At 41.6% G+C, this 22,001-nt stretch overlaps 1 protein-coding gene across 1 annotated transcript in view; it reads right to left on the bottom strand.

Moving 5' to 3' along the window:
* The window catches only part of LOC111869726 (abhydrolase domain-containing protein 2), a 55,125-nt gene extending 33,197 nt beyond the window's left edge, over positions 1–21,928 (bottom strand). The window contains exons 1-2 of the mRNA XM_023861456.2: positions 21,674–21,928; positions 18,212–18,384 (exon numbers count right to left, since the gene is read on the bottom strand). Of these exons, the coding sequence (XP_023717224.1) occupies positions 18,212–18,384; positions 21,674–21,828 (328 nt within the window). The 5' untranslated portion in view covers positions 21,829–21,928. The remainder of the gene's footprint in view (positions 1–18,211; positions 18,385–21,673) is intronic.
* Between the last annotated feature and the right edge of the window lie 73 nt (positions 21,929–22,001).

Here is a 22,001-nt window from a genome sequence, read left to right as displayed (position 1 = left end):
AATAGAATATTTTCAAAATAAGAAACTGCAACTTTGTGGTTCACAGAATTTAGTTAAGGACATTGTATGTGGAACGAAAAATGAAAAGGCTGTTCTTGCCTCTTACGAAGTCGCCCTTCTGATCGCTAGAAATGGACAACGCCATACAATCGGGGAAGATTTAATTTTGCCTGCTACAAAAACGATAGCAAAGAACTTGTTTAGTGAAAAACATGCCAACGAGGTGTCTCTAATATCGTTATCTGACAATACTGTGAAAAGAAGAATCGACGAGATGGCTCAAAATGTGAAAGATATTTTGCTAGAACGGTTACGTCATAGTGAATATTTTGCGTTGCAGTTGGATGAAAGCCACGATATTTCAAATAATGCTAATTTGGTAGCTTTGGTGCGATATGAACACGAAAATAAAGTTTGTGAAGATTTTTTGTTCTGTGAATCGTTACCTCTTAATACAACTGCTGAAGCCCTTTTCAAAGTTGTCAATGACTTCATAACTACAAATACACTTCAATGGGAAAAATGTGTAGGTATCAGCACAGATGGTGCTCAGGCAATGTCGGGAATACATAATGGTTTGGTCGCACGTATCCAGAAAGTCGCACCTCTTGTTAAATGGACACATTGTTGCATACACCGCGAAGTATTAGCTGCACGCCGTATGCCCTCCAAAATGAAAATCGTTCTAGACGAGGCAGTAAAAATTGTCAATTTTATTAAAGCCCGTCCTCTTAACAGCCGATTATTTTCTGCGCTTTGTAATGAAATGGGAAGTGATCACGAACACTTATTATTGCACTCAGAAATCCGATGGCTGTCCCGGGGTAAGGTTTTGACGCGGTTGCTTGAGCTTCGAGACGAAGTAAGGTTGTTCCTCATAAACTCTAAATTTCAGTTAACACACTATTTAAATGATTTCGCATGGCTCTCCTCTCTTGCTTACTTGGCGGACATTTTTAACATCTTGAATACTCTTAACTCGAGCCTTCAAGGTACATCTGTCACCGTGTTTTCTGTGCAAGACAAGATAGAGGCAACAATCAAGAAGTTAAATTTGTGGTGCAGCCGTATCGAGAAAGGAAAATACGATTCCTTTCACATGCTGAGTGATTTCATTGATTCCAGTGAACAACCCCTTTCTAGTGATGTTGCTGAAAGTATGATTGAACATATGAGGTCATTGGCGTCTCAACTACGTCTGTATTTTCCGTTTGGTCTTGAAAATAACGACTGGATGAAAAATCCCTTTGTAGACTCTGAATTTGAACTTCCTTCTGCCGAGGAAGAGCAACTTATCGAGCTGTCCTGTGATTCGACGTTCAAATTGCTGTTTCCTTCGTTACCGTTACTGGAGTTTTGGTTCCAAGCTAGGTCTGTTTACCCTGAAATTTCCAAAAGGGCTGTAAGACATCTGTTGCCATTTCCCACTACATATCTGTGCGAGACAACATTTTCTCATCTTGTACACATGAAAAACAGATATAGGAACAGGCTTAACGTGGAGCCAGATCTACGTCTGAAATTATCCAGTTTTGATCCTGACATTCGAAAGTTGACGTCTGAAAAACAGCACCAGCCATCACATTAGGTGAGTGTTAAATTCATAATATTACGCCTAATTGATATGTTCGTAATCTTCCGAATATCTCCATTTATAACAGTATTTTATTGTCATAAATGACACATTTAGTGTTGTAAGATTTTAAGTTACTGCTTCATTTTTATGATATGTACTCGTAAAATTAAAAAATTTCCATTTTGGGTTTTATGGGGGCCACGGTGAATTAACATTCGGTACAGGGGGTCCGCGGCATCAAAAATGTTGGGAAACACTGCTCTATAGGACCGTGCTCAAGGCCGGTCTTTTAGTATTCGCTGTGTCGAACGTTCGGTTTTCACTACAAAGAAGAAAGTTGGTCGGGTAATTTGTGGAAGGGGCGTGGAAATAAACCTTGAAATACACACTAGGTGTAAGGCCAGCTCCACATTTCGGCTTTCTTGTCCCTCGATGTGAGGAGTTCAAGCTCTCGAATGTAAAAATAACGTGGACCCAGGCCCGTTCTTGGTGCGGTACTGAAGAAAAGACTGCGGTAATTTTAATGTGACTTCAATTGTCTCTGGTCTACGAATTATATATCACACCGAAACCGTTGTCCATACGTTAAAAACCTCTAATTATATGTTAATTCTAGACTTAGAATATCTTAAAAAATCTCACATAAATGTGTACCGTAAAAACAAATGATACAAAACAGTAAAGTTGTCCCTGTGTTTATCTAATTAAGCACTACGCCATGAAAACGTATGGGGGAGTGGATGTATAGATCCAAATTTCTTGACCCCGGCACTAGCTAAAGGTTAGTGGTCAGCTTCACGCCCCTGCCACTTTACCCCCGGAGAAGGAGCCCGCGGTACCCACTAAAGCCCAGAGCCAGTATGGACGACGCGGAGAAAATTCTTGACCCTACCGGGACTCGAACTCCGGCCCCTCAGTCGTCCAGCCAGTAGCCAGTTGCTATACCGACTATGTTATCCCGTCTCCTGCTATAACACAGTGACAGTTAATTTGCAATTATAGGGTCCAATAATTATATACGCTTCGCTCCGCAAAGAACGCCAAAAATTTGTTAATAACCACCTAAAAACTAGGCCATATTTTCTTCGGGCTCACTTGACTGGTTTTACTCTCACTTCCGTTACTTCTCTACTACTAAAACGTCACGGAAGTTTTTCTTTCTTTTTTCAAGTGACACGCACACAGATCTGTAACAAATGAACGGCGACCGGAGAGGTAATATTTGTTTTTGTTACTCTGATATGTAGTAGACCAACAACAGAATTAAGATTCAACCATCCGTGGCAACAGTACAGCAGCCAGGACTGGCTGAGATATTTCTCACGAAATTCTTCTGTAAGAAGAAAATATGCTTACATTTTCTGATACTGGAAAACTGTAAGCACATACTCAGGAAATAGGAATACTTCTAAATAGGTTTCTTTCCCCTTGGCACTACAGCCCCAGTGGGCCTAGGCCTACCTCCATGAACTTCTCCGTTCACTTCGGTTTTTCTAGATCTAACACACGGTAGGACTCCTTGGGCGGGTGATCAGCTCGTCGCAAGGCCTCTACCTGTAGACAAACGCAGAAAAACGCACACAAACATCCATGCCCTGAGTGGGATTCGAACCCACGATCCCGGCTTCCGAGCGAGCGAAGACAGTGCATGCCTTAGACCGCTCGGCTACCGTGACCGGCTCTAAATAGGTTATACTGCACAGAAAACAGTCAAACTGCGACTGCATAATTAACCTGATAGCAAAGAAGGTCGGAACAAGGACACAAAATATGCCCGCATAAACCAGTTCAGTCATACCAAGTTCAAGTGGCCTAAAATAAAATAAAAAAAAAACGTCATTTATTGAGCAATCGCGTAGCCATTGAACCAGTCCGTCCAAAGTCAAAGAACTGGCTGATTTTGTACACCGAAGGTCACCCAACTGACGACCGAATACACGTAAAAGGGTGTCCCCTAGCACCACTCTATGAAAATGTACTGGATAGCGGAGGTATAGTTCCATGCATTCTTAACCTCGGTATCAGACGGAGGTGTGGTCAGCTTTATACTCCAGTCGTTTTACTCCCGAGGAAAGAGCCCCCGATATGTTTTTGACAGAAGGCTGGCTGGAGGAGCCCAGATCTGGTCTGGACGCTGTGGAGAAAAGAAAAATCTGTCCCTGCCTGGAATTAAACCAGGATTTCCTGATCGAACTATCACCATACTGATTAAACTACCCTGACATCATTAACATTAACAACTTCAGTTTACGTCTGAATAAAGATCATAAGACATAACTGACGAAACTCTTTATCTCTGTAGGAGCACGCCTCCTTTGAATTTCAACCTTGTAGAGCAACGAAATGTCACGTTTCTTTGTGAAACATTTGAAATGGCGTTTAATACTCAGTACAGGAATACAGGAGTAGATGTACCACACGAGATGATGAGAGGCAATGTCGTTAATTCGTTGAAAACCAAAGCATTTCGTATTTCTCACTCTGTTTTACTTACTTATCCTTGACTTCGAGTCCAGTGATGGGACTGGTGAACAATGTATACCACAGAATATGGAAAGACGAGATCGTACCCAACTTTAAGATGCTATCCTGAAATTTTCATGGAGGGGCTGAAGAAAACTAACCCTCAGTCAATATAGCCGATCTGCAAGCCGAAATTTGAATCCGGGCCTCCCGAAAATGAAACAGAAATGTTATCACCTCGATTAGGACGTTCGGTTTCACAGTCCACTATTCTGTAGTATGGAAGAGCACGTTAGTTCTCAGTTGTCTTTTAAACGAAGTATGGACAACTGGGAAGATAAAAATCGGAAGAAATAAAAGCTTAAAAAATCCTTTCTTATATAATGCAAACGAGGAAAAGTCTCCTATATGTGAAGAAAGCAGTCTTCTGGGATTTGGCACCGTGTATATGTGGTGTTAACGGTGCCAAATCCCAGAAGACTGCTTTCTTCATAGTCACCGCCGTGAAAGCCTCAAATCTCCTATATGTATTTCAAACAACGCTGCTACCCTAACTTTCCTGGTAAAATTCGACAATTTTCTATACTGGGAAGGAATCCGACAGTCTCCTATATTACCAGAACACTGAATTAAAACTCGGCCGACGGTTCCACTCACAGGGGCAGGTAAAACGTAAAGATATCTCCGTGCCTAATTGAGTAAGCACTACGCCATGAAGACGTGTGGAGGAGCGGCAGGATAGCTCAATCATCCCGACCTCGGCAATAGACGGTGGTGAATGGTCAGCTTCACGCATCAGTTGCTTTACCCCGGAGGGGACAGCATCCGGTATTCAGTGTATAGGAGAACGGGTGGGTTCCAGAGCCTATCTGGACGTTATGGGGAAGAGAAAAATCTCTTACCCCTGCCGGGAATAGAATCCTGGCAGTCAAGCCCGTCGCTATAGACTGAGCTAACCCGGCTACACTACTTATACCAACAGCGTCCAAAATGTACATAACGCTTTATTAAAGCAAAAGGCCGGAACCAAGGGTAAATAATTAAGCCACATTTTTTACACAAGTCAGCCAGACACGTGTCCCAAATTTTTTAATGTGGATGTCTTTACAAGGCAGGGCGTGGTTCGGACATAGCGTAAGACAGTCTGAAATGAGCTCAGCGTAAACTGCATAAATCCGGAGAGATTTTACTTCAAAGAACAGCAAGATTACATCTGTCATAATGAGCTTACACGCCAAAATGCGATATATTAAACGTGCTCGGAAAAACAAATAAGAAATGTCGTAAATCTAGTCAGAAAATTTTAAGGGACGTAACTTAGCATAAATAAGTATTCCAACCACAACGAATCAAGATAGCAGAAAGCACACGCGCATTAAATACCAGCACAGAAAAAAAAACCCGCTAAATGAATAGCAAGGCCAGGTCTACAGCACTTCTTGGTCCCTACGTAATGTATCCATCTTTTATTTTTGTCAACTTGGCATGAATTAACACGTCATTAGGGCTATCCAGAAGTCAGTATAGCTGGCTACGGGTTGGACGACCGAGGGGTCAATGTTCGAGTCCCTGCAGGGTCAAGAATTTTTCTCCTCCACGTTGTCCAGAGCGGCTCTGCGGACCACCTAGCCTCCTATCCAATGGGTACCGGGGGCTCTTCCCCCGGGGCGTGAAGCTGACCGCTCACCTCCAGCTAGTGCCGAGGTGAAGAAAATGTGGATCTATAAATCCACTCTCCCATACGCCTTCATAGCATACTGCTTAATTACGTAGTTAAGCACAGGGTAGGGTTCTCATATTCTTTAGACGGGTCATTCCCATATTCCCATACAAACCTGGACATTTGTTAAAAAATGGGACACTATAAAAATTAATAAAAACAAAAAATCAATAATACATTACATACTAAAAGTAAAAAAAAAGTAAAGCTATCCCTGTAACAGGGCGTGAAGACCCATAGGGTTGTGAGACGTTGAGGGTCCCACATTATCTAGACAATCGGCTCAAAGATGGCGGTAAGGTTGTCAGCCTTACGCGCCGACCGCGCTTTACTCCTCAGGAAAATTATTTAATTAATTCCTGGTACTCATTTCTGTTAGAGGCTGAGTCGACCCCAGGGTCATAGTGCGGCCGGAAGGATTAGGTCAATTGAAAAAAATCCAATGACCTCATCGGGACTTGAACCCGCGACCTTCCGACTTGTAGCATAGTGCCTCAACCAACTTCGCTACCGCGTGCCCCACACGATATATTAAACACTGAGAAATTTAAACATACAAAAATGAGTCCAAATTATTAAGTTTAAAACACGGTATTAAACAAATTCATACAAAAATACAATGTAGGTCTTACTCTGCGAAAGCCTTCCCAGATTCACCTGAATTTTTATTAGATTTGTGAACCTGTTCCAGAAACACTTTTCTTTCGATATTTGTTAAAAGAACTCTGAACAAGAGAAATCTTTAAAGTGGGTCTTCACAATGGTTAAGGCTTTCACTGTTTCTATATTAAGTCCGTTGGATAAAGTAGATTCAACATGGATATTTGCTCTTAATTCTGTTATTAATGCTGCACTTGCGTCCTGCCATAACTTTATGGATGAAAAACCGATAAATTCTCACATGCTCTCACAACATAACGTAACGGTCGACAAAGACTGCAGAGAGTGATACAAAAGGAACTTCCGTTATGGAAGAAAATCAAAACACTACCAACATAAAAGGAAAAAGAGATATTGCCGACAGAAAAACTAACAATTTGTGAAACTGTGTTTTGTGGATTATCGACCAGATGTGTGAACGTCGTTATAGAAATTCCAGTTGCAGAGAATAGCATCCGCTACCGAGCTGTTATCGATACAAATTAATGTTAGAGAAGAGCATTTAAAAAGCGGGACATTTGAAATATATCCGGGACAGCGGGACATTATATAAAAAACTGGACGAATGGGAACCCTAGCAGAGGGACAACTTTACTTTTTACCTTTGGGGCTATACAGGCTTCAAAACTTTTTGACTCCCTTCTACCAATGACATTAGCACACTGAGCAGAAGGGTATCTTTCTTGAGGGGAGTGAATGCCTGCGATTTGATTTAAGCTGTTCCTGAGCTGTTGATACCCGTTTGATAGAAGGCTGGGCGGGCCACAGAGCCGCTCTTGACAAGATGGCAAAGACAAAAATCTTTGTCTTGCCTGGATCGCACCCCGTTGTCCAGTCTCGGAGCCTAATCGCTATACTTAATGAGCTTTCCCTGAAATTGTGAGACAGGCCTTCAGAAGATATGAAACTTCGGACAGGGTCATTTTACCAAGACCTGGTAGCGCTATGTGAAACTCTGTACGGACATAAATCACGATCATGTTAAGGCCAGCTGGAAATGCCGGAAGGAAGAGGCTATTTCGATAATTTCTGTAAGGGAACTTCGTAGAAAACGTCCTCCTTAAGGATCGAGAATGAGTGAAAGTGGCTCAAGATCGTATTAATGGCAAGCGTTGGTATTAGCGAGTTTTGCGACTACGGAGTTGATTAGTGAGGTTCGCGTTCCTCGGTTTGCTTGGTAGGAATAGGCGTTGCAGTGATTACTGACGTAGCGAATATATCATCTTCAAGATTTCTAAAGAATTTACATATTTATGTATTTTTTTTTAATTCGCTTAGTGGGAGGTGGAGTCCAACTGAGTCCACTTGGCACGGCGGCCACTGATTGGTCTATTGTACCTGCCCCGGGTGATTATCATGATGGAGAAACTGGTGGAATGAAGATTGGCAGGGGAAACCGAAGTACTCGGAGAAAACCCGCCCCAGCGCCACTCTGTCCACCACAAATCCCACTTGACCATACCCGGGATCAAAACCGGGCCGCCGCGGTGGGAAGCCAGCGACTAACCGCTTGAGCTATGGTGCGGCCACATATTTATGTAAGCCTGGTACAGTCCAACTAATAATTATCTCGAAACTCTTATAACACAGAAATAAATGGACATATTTCCTTAACCGTAAGGTAAACACGCTAACAAAATGTTATTCGAATAAAGTCTGTAGCTTATGTAAAACACTTCCTGGTATAAGAAAATATAAACAACGAAAAAAGGGCTAACCAAGTCATTTGTCCTCTTTATGATAAGCTTAATTCCGCAGTTACAACTTTATCTTGAGGTCATGACAAAAACTGTGTGGAAAACTCCTGAGGCCGCGTCATCGTCAGATAGAGAACAAGACCGTGACATCATCAGATATTCTATCTGCAACATATGCAGGAAACAAAAATTGTCATACCGCATATATCGTTAAACACAAGGGCATACTCAAGGTATGACATCCTCAAAGGTGTTTTAATAGTACTGAAAGTCATGAGCAACAATTTTTTGTAAAGTAACATGTTTTATTATTGACAAATCAAATACACCACCTCAATCTACAGACCTTTCTTTATTTTTCCACATAATCGCCACTTCTTTGTACACATTTCTCCCAGCGTTCTGGGAGTTTGAAAATACCCCTTCTGTAAAATTCCGTTCCAGCCATCCGAAGACACTGACGCACTGCTTTCTCAATTGCCTCCCTTGTCTCAAAACGTTGTCCATGCAGCTGATCCTTCACAAATCCGAAAACATGGTAGTCAGAGGGTGCCAGATCAGGGCTATAGGAGGGGTGTGGAAGAACTTACCACCTCATCTTCGCAATTGCTTCCAATGTGAGGCTAGCGGCGTGGGGGCGAGCGTTGTCATGCAGTATGATGATGTTTCCTCCCGAACGTTTGTCGCTCAATGTAAGACGGAGCTTGTGCAGCGTCTCGACATAACGAGCAGCGATGGTTTGCCCAGTTTCCAGAAATTCGGTCAGAATAAACCCCTCTGCATCCCAGAAGACTGTGCCCATCACCTTCGCAGCTGATGATACTCACTGTCTTTGCCTTCTTTTTTGATGGAGAATGCACATGGTGCCATTCCATACTCTTCAGTTTCGTTTCGGGCCCGAAATGTTGAAACCAGCTTTCGTCACCTGTCACAATACAGAGCAAAAAATTATCGCCTTCGTGTCGATATCTCTGCAGCAGTTCTGAGGTGATGGCTTTTCGCTGACATTTGTGGTCTTCGGTCAATAACCGCGGGACCCAACGAGCACAAACTTTCCTGAAGCCCAAGCTTTCAATCATATCCTGTACTGCACTGTGCCCTATTCCAAGTTTTCGGGCTATTGTGTCCACAGTCACATGCCTGTCATCTTGAATGATCTCATCCACTCTTTCTTTGTTGCGTTCAGTTGAGGCTGTTCGAGGACGACCGCTCCGAGGCTCATCTTCGATGCTGGTGTTCCCATCTTTAAAATGTTTCACCCATCTTCGAACACTGCTCGCACCCATGCACACACTTTCATAAGCACGCTAAAGTCTCTGTTGAATTTCTGCAGCAGGGATTTCCTCTTTCACAAGAAATTCGATGACAGCACGCTGGCGAAACGACATATCATTGTCGGCCATTTTGTTAGGAGTGATACTGGTCACGTGATGCAAGCTATTGACGTCACAAGACACTCAAGGTTAACACAACAGCTGGTTCCACCTACCACCGTACTCTCTTTCGTTTGCTGTTCCCAGGTTGCATGCAAAAAAAAAAAGTTGCTCATGACTTTCGGTAAGACCCACGTATGTGTTTCGAATATAGCATGTTATTGAAAATTCTTCCTTGTGTACTATATACAAGCCCTGTCCACATCATTATTAACGCTTCAGATTCAATAATACCCGTCTCTTTCCTTGAGGTTAAGTTGCCCAAACGTGTGGATGATCACATCCTATTCCACGAAATTACGTCCATGAGCATTTCGTCACTTTCCGTTTTGTCCTGTCAAATATTCACCCGCTATATTCCAAGTTCTAGTGCCGTGACCGAGAAAGGGTGGACCTTGCTCCCAAGCATCCTACACGCCGTCACGGCGGAGTTGTCCTTATGCTTAGTTAACAATATGCCATGAACGTACTACTCCGGCATTAACTTCGGCTCTAGGTGTCGGTGAGTGATCAATTTCACGCCCCGACCAATTTTGGCGGACTCCACAGCCGGTCTGGACGCTCTGTAGAAGACAACAATCATTTATTCCTGCCGGGAATCAAACTCGGATTCCTCTGTCCTCCAGCCCTTATCATCGTCGTTATACTAGCTTCCTTACTGTTATCATTATTCTTTTATAGAATATACATTTATATATCGTACAACAGTGCTGATACTTTTAACTCTTTCTCTTACAGCAACACCAGCAATGCCGATTTCGGATGAGAAATCTTTTAACAGCAGCTAGTTAAGGGCCCTTTCGCACTATACGGCCACCATCGACAGGGCGAGGACACACCACGGAAACTGGCAACAGCAATTTTCGCGAAATGTCGCCGATTTCAACCATGCAACTGGATTCCAGCTTAGCAGGCGCACACTGAGGAAAGTTTGATTAGTTGCTCACATCATATTAATTGGGGGTTAAGTGGGTATGTTCGTCCGACGTAATGCACAGTTGTATTTTTCAATTTCGTGCACTTACCTTCTGCAATGGAAGATAATAGTACTGATCCTGTTATAACATGGTGGTAGTTGAGACCGGATGAGACGGCGTGAGAGAGGACGACGACCATAAGGAAAATACTGGGATGTTAATTAATTTCTTTAATTACGGTCAATTTATTTTAATCAGGAAATATCACGTTCGCACGCGATGCGAAATTTTGACATATAGTGCTAAGGCCGCGACACAGCTCAAGCGGTTAGTCGCTGGCTTCCCACCGCGGCGGCCCGGGTTTGATCCCGGGTCTGGTCAGGTGGGATTTGTGGTGGACAAAGTGGCGCTTGGGCAGGATTTCTCCGAGTACTTCGGTTTCCCCTGCCAATCTTCATTCCACCAACTGCTCCACAATCATCCTCACCTATCATCTGGGGCTCGTACAATAGGCCAGAAGTGGCTGCAGTACATGGGACTTAGTCCCACACCACTAGCAATAATAATAATAATAATAATAATTCAATTCATGTTTATTTACGTGCAATAACTCAACAGCACAGTGGAATAATAATAATAATAATAATAATAATACAGTGCAACAATTTCAGCATGATAGAACACACCTGACGATGGCTGTATATAGTTGAACCATGTAATGTGGAAGAAGGGTGACTATATAATAAGTTGAATTTAAGACGGAAATATATGATATATTAATGCAACCCGTTAATATTCCTCCTCCGTTACCTTTAGTCCGCAAGCGAACTATACCGACCGAGCGATCGCCGCTTGTCGGTGAAGTGCCAACTTTTGCTGATAGAGGGTGTCGCGTGGTCAGCGCAACGGATTCCCACGGCTGTTAATCTCGGTTTTCTAGACAGGACAAACTGGATTCGATCGAATCTATTCAAATCACGATCGAACCAAATTTATGGCTTATGTGGCGGCGGTGATAAACAGTGCGTCCCTTAACTGACTGCAACCCGATAATTAAATACACGTACAATATTAGGAAAATAAAACATTCGGTGCATCCGTTCTTCTCTAGCAATTTAAACTGCGGGGCTTATATTGTTTCGAAATAACTTAACTTGGATCCAGACTCCTTCGTCTCATGAGAAATTCTTTCCCAAGCCAAATCTATTTTGTTCTGCCCTGCACTGTTTGGGTGCCGTTTGTTATATATACTAGGCTCTTGCTCAGTGAACTGCACAAAAAAAAAAAAATTAGCAGCTTCGTCAACCTTTCGTGCCATCTTAAGAGACAAATGAATCACTGAAGCGCGTTACAGAAAAGCTGAAACTACGAAACCACGCGGCAACGCGCGTGTAAGAAGATTGGCATGCTCCGTTGCCTAGAAGTTGAGTGTCAGTCTTTCCGCGAGTGGCGTTGCCGTTTCCTCAATTTGCGCTGCTCCGTTCAGTAACATGTGTTCAACTCAGGCTGATAACGCTTCTCGGAAATTGTGATTGCGTTGCGGTTGTCAGTTGCCTTGGTGTGCCCTCGCCCTAAGAGCGGCGGAATGTATAAAAACTCTACTTCGCTTAAATTCACGTCTCCTTGACACACGTTTGGGACCGATCTAATCACTTAACATTCATGTATAGCTCTAGTACTTAGAGCTGACAGTCCAGGAAAAGCTGCGCCGTGGATCGGCAGGTCCATTCGTGAAAGTTGAGGGGTGTTGTGATTAGGCATTCGTCTGCATTCAGTGCGAGCGGACGTCGCAAGAGAATTCTTCCTTGTACAGTGATTAAAAAGTTTTGACTCTATGAGTCGTATCTGAGTGCATTATTCTCTAATTACTGTATTAATATTGTGACGCGTTACCTTACGTACATCGCCGCGCAACAGCTACATTGGAAATTGTTGAGTTCCAACAGCGACAAATCGAATACAAACAGACCGTTGCGAAGGAGCGTTCCCGAGGCAACGGACTGCCGAACACGTGAGTTTGGAATAGGCACTTCCATGGTAACGCAAAGAACAGGGAGCCGTTGCATAGACAATGCAGAAGCAACGAACGCGTCTCCCCAGAAATGAACTACAGAGTTCGTTGCGCCCGTTACGTAACAGCGAACAGTACGAGTAGAAACGAAACAGTGAGGAATGGTGTCTTGTATCCAGTCCGCAGAACACCTTCATAAGCCGATAGCTACAGAGACAGAAGACAGCAAGATGTCAGTATTGGCATAGCCGTCGCCGAAGACAGTTGAGATCCAACCACAGCCAAAGATAGTTGAGACGTGGCACTGAAGTATTGGGCCAGAAGTCAAGTGGTGACAGTGACAATATTTTATTTTATTGTTTATTTTTATTCGTTGATTTTCTTTTTTGTTTATTTATATTTGTAATTTTTTTTTCTATCTCCTTTAACATGCCACCTACACGAAGTAAATTGAGTGGAAAAGTGTTGCATTCACAATCAACAGAAACTGTTAGTAATGTATATAAGTATATGAAAGTGGCAGGGCCAGCAATTACAGTGAAGAACATAGGAGTGGAAGTAGCAAAAGCAACAGGTGTATCGGAAAGTAGTTTCAGAAGAATAATAAGAGAAACAAAAAATATCAAACCTGGGGCTTCAACTTCCTTTCCGACACCCCATAAAGAAAGACCTAGGAAATCTTCACTAGCCACTTTGGACGACTTTAACAAGTCTGTGGTGCGAAGAACAATTAAAGACTTCTACATAGTCGAAAAACGGAGACCTACCCTGAAAAAAGTCCACGAAAAGTTGAAGAAAACGTTAGATTTTCAGGGATGCATCTCCACATTAAAGAAAATTATTTTGAAACTGGGGTTCCGCTGGAAGAAAACAAAAAATAATCGGACACTGCCGGTGTTACCCCTTTAGAATAGACCCGTGTAATATGTAAATAAACTCTTCATGTATATAACAGTGAAAAGTGTATAATAGTGTATAGTGCATAACAGTCTGCCATTCGACACTTAAAACTTAACATCGGATGTGTAAACATCATCGAGACCAAACCGCCAACACTATGCAACACAATGATGTAAGACGTTATTTCCTTTTGAGAACGCCTGTACTGCATTCCCCGCCACGCTTGTCGGCACGCTGGAGCTCTCCCCGCCACTACCAATACTTCTCCTACCTCGCGTCGGAGAACTGTCACCTCTAAGTATACTTTTCCATAGTGCGGGTCCTATACAATCAATATGATTTCAAATTATCTTTATCGTGTTACTTTCGAATTTTAGGGTAAAGATACCCGCAAGCTTGAACGGACATTTCGGTACGGCAACATATGGTGCTGGATGGCATTTCCAACTTTCGCAGATGTATTTTTGTTTATTGCTAGTGGGGTGGGACTAAGTCCCTTGTACTGAGGCCACTTCTAGCCTATTCTACCAACCTCAGATGATAGGTTAGGGTGATTGTGGAGCAATTGGTGGAATGAAGATTGGCAGGGGAAACCGAAGTACTCGAAGAAAACCTGCCCCAGCGCCACTTTGTTCACCACAAATCCCACCAGACCAGGGATCGAACCCGGGCCGCCGCGGTGGGAAGCCAGCGACTAACCGCTTGAGCTATGGCGCAGCCTTTCGCAGATGTAACTAAAATCGTAATCGAAAGAAAAAGTAGCTAATGAGTCATACTTATCCCTGCTTTATTCAAGTGCAGCTTGAAAACGGCAGAGCCCTTCCACCCCTCGCCCTTCCAAAATAAGTTCATACATTCACTGAGAAAACTACTTTCACATGTCGATAAAATCTGACGTCCGGCATGTAGAACAAAATCTGGTCTTCACTTCGTAACTGGAACTGGTGGAAAAGATTTTAAACATTATTCTGAAAGGCCGCGCCATAGCTCAAGCGGTTAGTCGCTGGCTTCCCACCGCGGCGGCCCGCGTTCGAGCCCGTGTCTGGTCAAGTGGGATTTGTGGTGGACAAAGTGGCGCTGGGGCAGGTTCTCTCCGAGAACTTCGGTTTCCCCTGCCAATCTTCAGTCCACTATATTCTCGATCATCATCATCACCCGGGGTAGGTACAATAGGCCAATCAGTGGGCGACGTGCCGAGTGGACTAAGCTGGACTCAACCCCCCACTATGCGAATTAAAAAAAAAATCTGATATCTGAAATGAAGTTAGTTAACATGAAGCCGTCTAGAAATATTAGTAATATTCAGCAGGAAGTCACAGTCAGCAAGAGGCATTCATGTTATTTCCGAGATACCTTGGTATCACTGTCGTCTAAGAACTCAAATTTATTCCAATGACTCACAAACCAGTCATGTCCCACATGTCTTCAATTTCCACCTGTTCAAGGACATTCCCAGGATGATATCACGCCCGATTACATCCACAGGCACAGCAGATGACTAACGGAACATGTTACATGGCGTCATTTTAGCATCCCATCAAAATACATTAGACAAAATCAAATTCACATTAGACCGGTGTAAACACGCAAAAAAGTCTTGTGTTTCGTTAAGAAATATTACTTCGCTTCGGTGTTGACGTCACACGAGTAACCACAAGGTATAAGAGAATAAAACGGCCAAAGCAGTATAACAACCATTTATTTCTCACACAAATGCATAAGTATATTGCACGAAAGGGTCTTCTGAATTTTTATGGGTAAAGTGGTGACACTGGTGTTTTCCAGAATAAGACAATTTGGTATTTCAGAACTTTCCGATTTACCCAAGATCTTCAGTCCACGTGGAATGACTAATTTCAGTGTTTTCTTTAAATAAAGTTTGAAGAAATATTTGCCTGCTTCCCTTCTCTGAAAGGAAAGAACAGGTCTATGGGATCACCATGCTATCCGCCTGTTTCTGTCTCCCCCTTTTAACTTCTCAGACAGCCAATTTTCACGAAGGTATGAACGTTCTTGTTATTGAATGTCACCCCACATTCGTGCTTCTGTATTTCCAACAATTCATAATACCTACATGGCAGAGGCACAAACTAATCAGGTTGGAATGACACTTAGCAAGAGGTATGAAATAATGTACAGTAATGGATCATTAGAAAAATTTGAAACGTTCGTTACGGTAATGTTTTGCATGATGTAAAACAACAAAATGACGATTGCATGTAACCTATATTTAGCTGTAGCTTTCAATTTCATATCGGTAACTATTCGACCAATGCAGCTAGGCATGTCAAATCAGAGAGGATAAACAAATTTACAAAGTATGTACGAAATGCTCCTTAAGAGTAAAAAAAAAAAAATATGCAGGGCAACTGTGCGAAACGTTGAGGTTACTTCTGACAAAATCAACAAAGACAAATTCTGTAAAAGGTAAGTTCTTCGTAAAAATAAAATAATACAAAATTTGTACTCTGATATGATTCAGTCACATGCCATATGTAATTTTTTTAATTCGCTTAGTGTGGGGTGGAGGCCAACTGGGTCCACTCGGCACGGCAGCCACTGACTGGCCTGTAGCCTGACCAGAACCTGGAACCCGGAAGCTTTACATATATATATGTAAAGCTACCCCTGTAGCAGGCCATGGAGGTCCATAGGGTTGTGAAACATCAAGGTTCCCGCATTCTCTAGACAGTCGGCTCACAGATGGCAGTGAGGATGTCAGCCTTACCCGCCAGCCACTCTTTACGCCCCAATTCCTGGTACTCATTTCTGTTAGAGGCTGAGTTAACCCCAGGACCATAGTGCGGTTGGAAGAGTTAGGTCAATTGAAAAATCTAATAACCTTAACGGGATTTGAACCCATGACCTTCCAGCTTCTAACATAGTGCCTCAACCAACTACGCTACCACATACCCCCTTCCTCACACATATGTACATAAATTACACTCCACTAAATAGAATAATCAGTCGGTCACAGTGGCCGAGCGGTCTAAGGCATGCACTGTCTTCGCTCGCTCGGAAACCGGGATCGTGGGTTCGAATCCCACTCAGGGCATGGATGTTTGTGTGCGTTTTTCTGCGTTTGTCTACAGGTAGAGGCCTTGCGACGAGCTGATCACTCGCCCAAGGAGTCCTACCGAATGTGTAAGATCTAGAAAAACCGAAGTGAACAGAAGTTCATGGAGGTAGGCCTAGGCCCAAATGAGAGCTGTAGCGCCAATGAAAAAAAAAAATAGAATGATCACGAATGGTAAGCTTGGATTTATATTCACAGTGAAAGACAAAAACACAAAATGTCTACACAACTAGCTGTCACAGATACATAATTTGAAACAACTGTAAAACAGTCATCATAGCCAGTTCTTCACCAACATGGGTCATGAAGTTGTATTTTAGCGTCCTGTTGCACTGATTTTCGGAAGACACACACACATCCAACATTATAACACTCGCAGCTAAAAAGGGAACACACATCACAAGACACGGTTTACACAGAATATAAGAAAAAAGACCCCCATAGTGGAAGAACAACACGCGAGTTTCAATTAAGACACGTAAGATGAATAATCTTAACAAGTTTTAGTGTGTGTAAATTTATTATAGCTGACGAATACACAATTTTTAAATACTTTTTAAATGATTTTATGAAGACATATGATGGCAAGCAATGCAACAGATTAGCGTAATTAGGGCACCTGATGATGGCACTATGTTGCCGAAACATGTCGTGAAGTAACAGGCGAAATTGAGTGCACTACAAGACAGCCACTGTATACATATCATGGGTCATGAATATTAAATAAGGGGTTTACTTTTCCAGTCCTATTAATTAAATATGTTTAGAAAGGATGTGGTTACAGTATGTTCTTAGGTTCATTCCCAGAATTTAACACTGGCTGTAGCATGATGATGCAGAGGAAGAGTAGGAAAATGAAGGAATCAAACCAGTTTACCTGCCTATTAATGCTACAGATATCTACTGGGTGATAATATAGATACCATAAAGAAAAACACACAAACTTTAATTGACGCAAGTAAGGTGGTTGGTCTAGAAGTAAACACAGAGAAAACTATGTATATGTTGCTGTGTCGTCACAAAATGCAGGGCAAAATCATGACATAACGATAGAAAACAGATGTTCTCAAAATGTGGCACAGTTCAGATATTTGGGAACGATGATAACAAATCAAAACCCGATTCAGGAGGAAATTAAGAGGAGATTGTTGTTTTCACAGCAACACAGCAAGCCACGAACAAACCCTGGACGACATCAAGAACCTTCTCATCAATATAGATAGGCGGCACAAAATCTGCCCCATACAAGAAGGACGATAGGAGTACGGACATGAACCTACGTGGTTTAAAAAATTTTAACTATTGACAATAAAGGTTTTTTTAAATAACATCTAGAAACTTTTAAAAACTTTACAACCCCAGGAAGCTGCTGTGATTGTGAAACGTTCGACTTTAAGCGTACTGTGCATTACAGGATATAAGTGTATGTATTTTAAATCAAAACACCTATTGTGATGGTAGTTTCCAGTTTGTAATGATGTTCCCTCTGAAGATGGCCCGTAAGGACCAAAACATGTAAGGGAGATAAGTTTTAACATAGTAAAAACTTATATGTCACATTGGACGGAGTGGTTTGTACAGTAATGAACCTTTGGGTTCCATAAAATGCTGGGAAGCTGCACATCTGGCAGCTTCTCAAGAATGGTTCAGCTCCATGAGTGGGTGAATGAGTGAATAAACATTGCATAGGTCATGAACTATATTTTCCCACATCCTGCCATTCAAATATAAGTGTCCAAAAATGTCAGTGTTTCTTACCTTCATGAGACTGATCAAGAGGCTGATAAACATCATATGTCAATGTAGTTCCATCACAGAGTGACAGGTAGCACCGTTCCCCAATTGGCCAAGGGCAACGCACTCGCCCAATAATGCTGTGTATAATGGTCTGTACATGACCACTAAAACCCCACAGTCGTGTGGGGATGTACCTGAAATAAAGTGTAAACAAATTTATATTGATTAGTTGTTATAGTTCTGGAACATACGATGGGGTACCCACAAGAAACTGAAATAATTTTTTTGTGGGCAGAGCTTTTGTAGTACCGCGTTTTGCCGCTATGAGCGCATAGAGCTAACATTCCTGAGTCGATAAGCCGACTACCGTTGCTTCAGAAGGTAAGGACTAGTTTCGGCAGTTTATAGTGACAACTGTTTTGTGTGATTGTCGTTTTTGCAATGGCTGATTTTCGTGAACAGCGTGCGGTGGTGAAATTCTGCTTTTTGCTCGGGAAAAGTAGAACAGAAACTCTTGAAATGTTAAAAACGGCGTACAAGGACAATGCTATGGGGAAAACTCAAGTGTTTGACTGGTTTTCCCGTTTCAAAAATGGTGAAATGTCAATTGATGACGAACCTCGTTCAGGTCGTCCTTCCACGGCCCGAACACATGAAAATGTTAAAAAAATTCGTGAAATCATCAAGAAAGATCGATGACGGACATTGAAGAAATTGTGGAGCTGTCGGGAGTGACTTGGAGCTCAGCAGCCAGATTTGTGGCAGTCGGGTGACTGGTTTTTCCATCATGACAGTGCCCCTGCTCACACAGCCCTGTCTGTACAACAATTCTTGACCAAAAATGGTATGACCCCTGTTCCTCACCCTCCATACTCACCCGACCTTGCCCCGTGCGACTTTTTTTTCTTTCCTCGAATGAAGAGAGACATGAAAGGAAAAAACGACAGAGGCGCTGTCAAGCATCTCAAAGATGAATTTAGACAGTGTTTTGAAAAATGGAATAAAAGACTAGACAAGTGTATTAGTGTAAGTGGAGAGTACTCTGAATGGGATTGAAGGTTTGTGCTTAAAATTTGAATAAATAAGTTTAAAAAAAATAAGTTTGGTTTCTTTTGGGTACCCCCTTGTATTACCATTTAACAGCTTTATTCCTTTGACAGTAATAGAACAACATTTTTAGTAACTTCAGTTTTAAAGATCTCAAAAGCAACACGAAGCCTTGTTTTTCTCTTTCATCTAGCACATTAAACGGAAAAGTAATGTTCAAGTAATGATTCAAGAATACTAAACAACATTAAAAACCAGTTTTCATGACAAAGAATATACCCTGTTTTGTGAGACTGGATATTTTCATGGCAGTGAAGAGCCATATTATGATCTTACTGTGACTGGATTTCTGAGCAGGTTGGCTGACTTCTATCTGGCAGGTAATGAGTTCAAATGCACCTAGGACAAAAGTAACCTAACAGAGCCTTTGTTGTGGTTTTTCTCAGCCCATATAGGGAAATGATTGGACAGTGCCTCAAATTATGCCTTGATGCTTAAATTCACATTCTTTCAAATTCATTATACCACCCTATTATCTGAGAGCATTAGTCATGGAATACTAAGAGTCTCAAAGTCAATAGAAAGTCCGTCGAGTGTAACAATGTTTTTAGGTCACTTCTTTATCACATTTGCCTTACATGTTTCGGTTTAATAAAACCATCATCAGAGGCACATATTACAAACACATGAAAACACTGGCGTTGTTTAATGTACACAGTATATATGCTGCGTGGAGGCTGCTACAAATGTCGATGTGTAAAAGCACAACACTTTCTAGGAATATTGAATGCATGTTCAACTCTCGCATTCCATCCGAAATTGCCCTCAAATTAAACCGTCAATGTTAAAATATTTAAAAGTTTAAAACATTTGAAGTAAAATGTTAGGCTCCTCCTTGTTAATTCATCCCGATGATGGGAGATGTCAGCTTGAGGTTGTATAGGCTTATGGTCAGATGTTTCCTATGCGTTGTGTGTTGTGTACTCATATGCGTTGTGTGTTGTGTTGAGTACACAACACACAACGCATAGGAAACATCTGACCATAAGCCTATACAACCTCAAGCTGACATCTCCCATCATCGGGATGAATTAACAAGGAGGAGCCTAACATTTTACTTCAAATGTTTTAAACTTTTAAATATTTTAACATTGACGGTTTAATTTGAGGGCAATTTCGGATGGAATGCGAGAGTTGAACATGCATTCAATATTCCTAGAAAGTGTTGTGCTTTTACACATCGACATTTGTAGCAGCCTCCACGCAGCATATATACTGTGTACATTAAACAACGCCAGTGTTTTCATGTGTTTGTAATATGTGCCTCTGATGATGGTTTTATTAAACCGAAACATGTAAGGCAAATGTGATAAAGAAGTGACCTAAAAACATTGTTACACTCGACGGACTTTCTATTGACTTTGTGATTGATAGTGTAACGGACCAAAAATGAAACAATTCAAAACTAAGAGTCTTATTGAATAAAGTAAACTTATAAAAAGATGACACTGTGTTCTAGTCTGGTGGCTAGTTACAGACACCTGGGAGGAATATTCATTCATTCATTTTCTTTCCATTGATCCTTACATGGCTGGAAGACCAGTGACTATAGAAATAGTCAAAGACAAAAAGACAAGTCCCATTAGTTGTACAGATAAAAATTAATTATACTTAATCCATAACAATTACACATATTATCCTAGACAAATCACAATGAGTACATCATGAAACAGTTGTAAAATATGTATGTTACAGAATGCAACATACTAATATGAAACAAGACTACAATGATCAGACATAAAAATATACTACTAGGCGTCCAGTTTATAACAGACCAAGATCGTTAACTAATATTGAAGTTAAAATATTCTTCTAATGAGCAAAATGAATTTAAATGTAGAAATCTTTTTAAAGCAGATCTAAATTGTTTTGTGTCATGAGCTAAGTTCTTTATGCTAGAAGGAAGATTACTGAGTGTTTCTCTGAAACACTGTTGCCCACCTACCACATTACAACATGATGTCATAACCCAGACGACCCCACTGTCAATACTCATTCTGAATCATGAAGGACACTCCTGTTAACACTTATCTATTCTTTGGGCATTTCTGATATCTGACACATTATTAAATTTTTATATGGTTGGGTTTGTTACAGTGATAGCTTCATCATTTTTATATGATATAATTAGCATCACATTTAATTTTCAAAATATTTCTATACACAGTACTCACTGGATAAGTGGGGCGAGGCCTTTACCATTACACAAATTAGCAAATAATATGAATTAAATAATATTAGGTCATCAATTACATACACTCGACGTCAGAAACGTGGTTCAGTGTAAATGTATAAAGAAAATAATATCAAACTGCTTAAGCACTTATTTTACAAATAACATCTATTTGTTGACAACATATTTAATTGGTTACATACGGTTCTTGAAGGAGAGGAGCTATCTTTAAAATGGTGTCCAAAAAGCTGAGATCCTTGCAGTATAGTGCCGGTTTTTGGGGTTGGCTATTAACGTTTAGTATCCTAAATAATATACACAGAATTACTGCCACGGCGGCCAACAGTGCCGTCGACATTACGGCAACTGCCTTGTCGAGACTCAATGTCACGAACGTCACGAACACTGTCAACGACTTTCCAGGCACCGCCTACTTTTATCTCGCTCTGTGATCTCGCCTCTCCCTTCTCCGTGCTTCTGTGACTTTTGACAACAACGTCGTCAAAACATGGTTTGTTTCAATGGGCATGG

The sequence above is a fragment of the Cryptotermes secundus genome, unplaced genomic scaffold, assembly GCF_002891405.2.
Source record: "Cryptotermes secundus unplaced genomic scaffold, Csec_1.0 scaffold2336, whole genome shotgun sequence".
Lineage (NCBI taxonomy): Eukaryota > Metazoa > Arthropoda > Insecta > Blattodea > Kalotermitidae > Cryptotermes > Cryptotermes secundus.
This window is presented reverse-complemented; position numbering and strand designations above follow the sequence as displayed.